Source organism: Melopsittacus undulatus (genome assembly GCF_012275295.1).
Source record: "Melopsittacus undulatus isolate bMelUnd1 chromosome W unlocalized genomic scaffold, bMelUnd1.mat.Z SUPER_W_unloc_3, whole genome shotgun sequence".
Taxonomy (NCBI): Eukaryota; Metazoa; Chordata; class Aves; order Psittaciformes; family Psittaculidae; genus Melopsittacus; species Melopsittacus undulatus.
The window spans coordinates 1,229,878-1,236,279 of record NW_022993945.1 but is presented as its reverse complement, the minus strand read 5'-3'; the positions used below and the strand labels follow the sequence as shown (position 1 = coordinate 1,236,279).

Below are 6,402 nucleotides of genomic sequence, written 5' to 3'. Positions count from 1 at the left end.
GCCAAAGGGCTATTCCATACCACAGCACGTCATACCCAGTATATAAACTGGGGGGATTTACCCAGAAGGGCTAGATCACTGCTCGGGTCAGTCTGGGTATCGGTCAGCAGGTAGTGAGCGGTTGTATACTCTTCCCTTCTTATTTCCCTGATCATTATTATTATTGGTGGTAGCAGTAGTAGTTTTGGATTATACCTTAGTTACTGGACTGTTCTTATCTCAACTCAAATCAGTTACATTCTTTCTATTCTCCTCCCTATTTCTCCAGGAGCTGGGGGAGGAGGAAGTGGGGGAGTGAGTGAGCGGCTGTGTGGTTCTGAGTTACCGGCTGGACATAAACCACGGCATGGTGTTTAGCTATGGTGTTGAGATTTTCATGTATATCTGGCACTAGTTAAGAAGTAATTTGCATCTGAGGATGAATTGTCTTTAATGTCCGTAAAACTAGAGGCAGTGGGAATGTAGTGCCTGCATTTTTAAAGGTTTGTTTGCCTTTGTAACTGCCAAAATGAAAATGCTTAATATTTTAGATGTTCTGCAGGAAAATCTGGAATATTTTGTGTGTGGCTCTCACACACAAAGCTAGGAAAATTCAACATCAGTATTACTTAAGCTATTGATTAATTGAAGAACTTCAGCACATGTTGCAACTATTTTGTTTCTCTTGTATAACTGTTCATGCCTGGCTGCAGATGGACAGATGCAGATATAAGAGAAATGAGGTGGTGTATGGCCTAGCAGATATAAAATAGAGTTACTGAAATATTTGACTTGTGGAAATAACCTTGACTAAAAACTTGGCAGAAACAAAATGTTTAGTTGCAAAACTAGCAAAATTATCAGCAGTGTTCAAATATTCATTAACAAGTAGGCAAAGAATGTGTGCTGCTTATAGTATCAGTTTTTTTTTAATGTTGAGGAGGTGAGGAGTGACCATATTGGCATATGTTTACAGTTGTATGACCAGTTGATGCCTCAATTTCTCTTTGAAGATGCGAATTGTGAATTTCTTTGGTGTGTGGAGTTGTTTTTTTTTTCCTTGTGATTCACAAAACAAATTTAGAACTTAATTCTGCGACCTTGAAATAATTCCTTTGTGTAAAATAGCTTCTCCAGAGGGGAAGATTCTACGGAATCTAGAAAGAACAAAAACTTTGCCTATGCAGTGCCACAAGTGTCTAAAACAAGTTACTGCAGTGGGGCTCATGTTAATACTGGTTTTCTTATTTGAAGAAAATTTTATGTATACAGTCAATTTTGTAACAACCAAAATCTGAGTTGTGAGTGAGCAAATAGTTTCTTTAAAGAAATGCAAATATAATAACTTTGCAGTTTGTCAAGAGAGAATTCAGCACATCATCTTATGATCACCGGGTACCCTTATTTCAACATTAAAATATGAAGTACTCTTTCTCATCAGAAGTCTCTTTTTCTATCCTTCAGTATTTGCAAACGATGTATTCGAAAGATGGATCACCACTGCCCATGGGTGAATAATTGTGTGGGGGAGAAAAATCAGAGATTTTTTGTTCTGTTTACGGTAAGTGAAAACAGCAGCTTGATTTCAGTACAAATCTACCTTGATTATAACAGTTTTGGTTGTGCTTATTGAGTAATGTCTTAAGGGCACAACTGGGTTTTTTTGGGTTTGGTTTTGTTTCCTTCTATGCAAGATATTCTCCAAGAGGAAGATATTTCTATTCATATTCATTTTAATCTTGTAAAGTGCTATTATTTTAAGCTATATTAATTTTGCTGTGTTTTATGTAGTAACAGTTAATGAAATGGTATTGTGTTTAGGGAGCTAATCCTTAAACTTTTATTGTTGCCCATGTTTTTAGATTCAAGCTTAATTAGAATTTGTTTTTACATCATTGTATTGAATTAAAAATTGAAATCGCTGTGCAGTGGTGAAGGTTGGCTGAAAGGAATATCTGCTTTACTACCTGGCAGCAGTCAAAAGTAAGCACTCTCTTATTTCCAGATGTATATAGCCCTAATTTCAGCTCATGCGCTCATACTGTGTGGGTTTCAGTTTTTCTCCTGTGTCCAAGGGCAGTGGACTGGTAAGCAAATACTTAATTTTCACTGTCATAATCTAGCAGAAATTAAGGGGAAGTTCCACCTATTTTAGTCCCATGTATGAAACATTACAGGACTTCAGTCTTTTGAAAGTGAGGTCCTGAAAATATTTCATACCTATTTTGTCTTTGCCCTCTCTGTGCCCTCCTCTGCACCCTTCTCTCTGTCCCTCTCTCTCTTTTGTTTCCCTTTATTTTAGACATTCACTGTAAAAGCTGTGGCTGTCAAGGGCATTCTCACTCCCTTTCCATATAGTAAAAGTTTACTACCTCTGTAATAGGAAGGAAGCAGATAGCTGGTCCTCAGCCAACTCAGTGCTATATTACCTGAAGCTGCCAGCTGGGGCTTTGTGTGTCCCAGCACAGTTCTGTGAACAACAGCTGGAACTTTATTTTTTTCCTTATTTTGTTACTGGGACAAACTGTGGGGTTCCTGTAGAAAGGAAATTTCCTAAATTGTCCTAGTAGTGAGTTTAGGCCTCTGACTTGCATTTCTTAATTTTCCATTGTGCCAGAGCTCATTCTGATCTTGTGCTTTTGCCAGAAGATGGTTGATTGTATGTTCTTCCTGGTACCTGAAACAATAGGGGAATCCATGTGACTGATTTTTTGCTGAATATTCAATTAAATTGATGGAATCCTAGTACTTCTTTTACTTGAAACATTCTGCTTCCTGTATACTATCCCATTTCTTCTTCGTTTAACTATAATTGAGTTAAACAGTTGATCAGAGGGCCTCCTGAGATGTAAGTCAGAACCTGCTGTGTGGTTAATTAAAAAAAAATAAAAGCAATTGCAGCAAAATGGAACATCTGGATTAACTATCAATTCGGCTGACAATGGTGGTTTTTACAGTGCTTGTCACGCATGAAACTTCAAGCTGCTCTCATCTTTATATATGAGCAGTTCTGAGTATTTAAATTCTCATGTGCAAACATTTATTTGATATCCTTGAAATACTGAAGCAGGATTGCAGCAATGCAGTACCATATGCTTTAAAGGAAGCCAAAAGTGTTACTTCCATAAAATTCTTTATTTCCTTGGGCAGCAAATAAAGCTGCTGCAGTGCTAGAAATTAGAAGTTTGTTTTAGTTCTGAAATACTCTTTCAAGTGTCAGATATTTAACTTTTTATTGCTGTTTGTTGAAGAGGGGATATCTTAGTATGAACATATTCTATAGACTTATTTTTAATCACTACATATATCATTTTCACAGAATGCAGTGACTTCTCCCCACCTGTAACTGTGATCCTGATGATCATCTTGTTCCTTGAGGGTTTTCTGTTTCTCACTTTCACTGCAGTCATGTTTGGCACCCAAATCCAGTCAATATGCAATGATGAAACGGTAAAGACCTCTACTTTTGTACGCCGCAACAATATTTTTTTTCAGGTTTGCTTTCTAGCAGGAGTTCTTATATTATTTACCTTTCTGGCCTAAATTTTATAATTAGGTTTTCAATTACAGACACTGCACAGATCCTGACTTCAGTTTGGGGTTTCACTTCTCAAGTGTCGCAAACTCCTGATACGTGCCATGAGAAATGTCTGCTTTTCTCAGGCTTACACTTAAACTGGGTATCTTGTATCAACCCTTCAGGTTTCCTCTACTTTGATACAGTTTATGTTAGAGTATCACCATAGTTTGGACCTTTGGCTCCCCTGCCTTGAGAGGATGTTTTGTGATGGGTAATTGACTGGAAACAGAAGGAATTTGAATCTTGTGGTTGTTCAGATTTTTCTTATGTGAGGCTGTTTAAAAGTGTATTTCTGTAGCTGTGAAATATAATTAGTAAATCAAGCCTTTGTTAGTGGGAAGTACAAGAAATGTTCATCAAAAGAATGCATTTGGGAGAGCAAGCCTAGCTTCAGTAATTGCAGCATAAGAGCCTTCTTGGAAGCCTTATCATCTCATTTCATTAATTGAGTAAATAACTTCTGGTGTAGGTATGTTGTGTGTGGATCCTCTACTGTAACATCAGCTTTTCTGGTCATTTTGTCTTTTACTTTGATGGAGGAGAGGTAGAGGTAGACCAGCCTTTTTGTACACATTTAATGTTCTAAGTTGTCTGCCCTCTACCCACAGGGCTAAATCAGCCACTCTTACTTCTTTCCTACTAAGTAACAGTAAGAAACTAATCAGCTCACATCACTAGGTATATATCAAAAGAATGCAAAATAATCATCAGCTTCAGTAAGTGCTATTAGCCTTTATTAAACTGTGGACTTAACAGTGTGTCACTGCATGTCTGTATACAGGAGATTGAAAGACTGAAGAGTGAAAAGCCAACGTGGGAGCGGAGACTACGTTGGGAAGGAATGAAATCTGTTTTTGGGGGTCAGCCTTCACTCCTGTGGATCAACCCTTTTGCAGGATTTCAAATCAGGCGACTTCTACAGAGAGCAAAGAAAGGAGGACCCGAGTTTTCTGTTTGAGTCTAATTATGCTGGAACTTACAAGAATACTATATAATATTTATTTGGGGGGCAGAGAAGGCTGTCTACATATAATCTGTGACCAGGTGAAACTGATATCAGACATTTGCTTGTAGCAAGCAGTTTTATACATTTATAATCACAGACATCTCATTAACTTTCAGAGATGTGAACTGGATCTGTAACAATCTTAACAGCAAGATAACAAAGGAATGCACATGGTCACACTAAAGAAGACAAATGTTGTCATGCTACTGTAATTTATTTTGAGATTAATTATCCATTTTTGTTAAACCCTTTTGATTTGATAAATGTTTGGAGAATTACCTGTGTATTTTTATAAAAAGTATACACTTGGGTGCAGTTGTCAATCATAAGGAGGAGTATTATGGTGAAAGTTGTTCTTCAATGTTTCAGGTTCGTAGGATTCCCTTGTACAAAGACTGGACACCAAACACAATATAAATAATTAAATGCTCTAGTCTATTTATTGATATATTAATGTGAAACAATTATATATATTAATGCGAAGCAGGGTGCATGCATACTGACCCCTGGTTGAATGGGATACCACCGAGCAGCAGGAGACTGAACATGTTGCCCGGTTGGAGGGGTGGAAGGCAGTGCATTGTCAAGGCATCCCCCCAGTAAAGATGCATATCTGGCCTTCTCACCCGTCCATCCCTGCACAGGTCCTCATATCCCTCCTTGGCTGGAGTGGAAAATTACCAGTTGCAACATCAGCGCACACGTGGCCAGCGTGTGAACAGATGTTTACTGGTATGACTTCTTTTTGCTAACAGCAATGGTATCTCCCCTATATTCAAGGTTATGCTCTCACAACCCATGCCAAACAGTACTTTTCTATTTTTGTGTGTTTCACCATGGACTATTATCTATTGTCACTGACACAATGAGACCTAGTTTTCAGGGAATAGTGGTTTGTTCAGTTTTAATTTATATTTCAGCTTGTCCTAATAAACAGAGCTGTATTCTTGTGTCCCACTTTAAGCACACATTCCTCATATGCAAGTAATTCTAAAGACTGGTGCACACAACAGCATAACACATCAGAGGCACTGTTACACGCCTGCCAAATGTCTTCTCAGGCTCACAAAAGCATGTCTTGTGTTTGACAGTATTAATCTCATGGCATTTGGGTAATTTCTGAATCTTCAGTAAACACTACTTTTGACGAACGGCTGTGGTCCAAATTCTGCCCTCAGATATGCATCTCCAGTTCTTAATGCATTGACTCTAGAGGAGCTTAAGTGTAGATTTTTGGGGATTGTGTCTAATCCTCTGCAGGGATGAGTGGGACCAATGACTATATCCTCCTGTGTGAGATTAAAATGAATGCACTACAGATTGGAGTTAATTAATGGAAAACAGTCATCTTTGTAAGTTCTTGCTCAGCCCCTTTTTTATTGTACAGACTTCATAGAAGGAAAGCTGTTAAGTTAATGATACCTTAAACACAGACATCAGAGGAATGAAGGAGGTTGCCTCTTTCTCAAGTACAGCAGATCTTAAGTGTAGAAAGATCTGCAGTAGAAGGAACTATTGAGAATTTAACTGTTTTCCAACTAAAACTACTTGGAAGAAATGAGCTTTACGTGGGCCTGCCGAACAACAGCAATGCGAAGAAATGTTTATAAATTTTCAAGTAATGAAATAAAAGGGGCAAGTGCTGAAACTCAGCTGAAAGTGGATTCTTTAAAAATTGCATTTACACTATTTTTTGTATTATTGTTAATCTGTTCTATATATTGCAATATAAATGATAAAGCAGAAGCCTTGATGCACAGCTTGAAATTGTACCTAGAAAGCAAATAGCTCCCTGTTCTGGGACTTGCCAGAACATGAATATAAATGTTGAGGCACT

The 6,402-nt window shown here is 37.8% G+C and overlaps 1 protein-coding gene across 1 annotated transcript; it reads left to right on the top strand.

The window, feature by feature from the left end:
- The first annotated feature begins 1,080 nt into the window (after positions 1–1,080).
- LOC117438257 (palmitoyltransferase ZDHHC7-like) lies at positions 1,081–6,192 on the top strand. The gene is made up of 4 exons (XM_034073775.1): positions 1,081–1,540; positions 1,985–2,066; positions 3,299–3,429; positions 4,341–6,192. Exons 1-4 carry the CDS (start codon positions 1,469–1,471, stop codon positions 4,515–4,517), a joined length of 462 nt encoding a protein of 153 aa, XP_033929666.1. The 5' UTR covers positions 1,081–1,468; the 3' UTR covers positions 4,518–6,192.
- Positions 6,193–6,402: the final 210 nt, after the last annotated feature.

Coding starts and splice junctions, on each gene's coding strand:
- LOC117438257 (XM_034073775.1), top strand. CDS start 1,469: ATGGATCACCACTGCCCATGGGTGAATAATTGTGTGGGGGAGAAAAAT. Junction 2,067..3,298: donor TGTCCAAGGGCAGTGGACTG/GTAAGCAAATAC, acceptor TCATTTTCACAG/AATGCAGTGACTTCTCCCCA. Junction 3,430..4,340: donor CAATATGCAATGATGAAACG/GTAAAGACCTCT, acceptor GTCTGTATACAG/GAGATTGAAAGACTGAAGAG.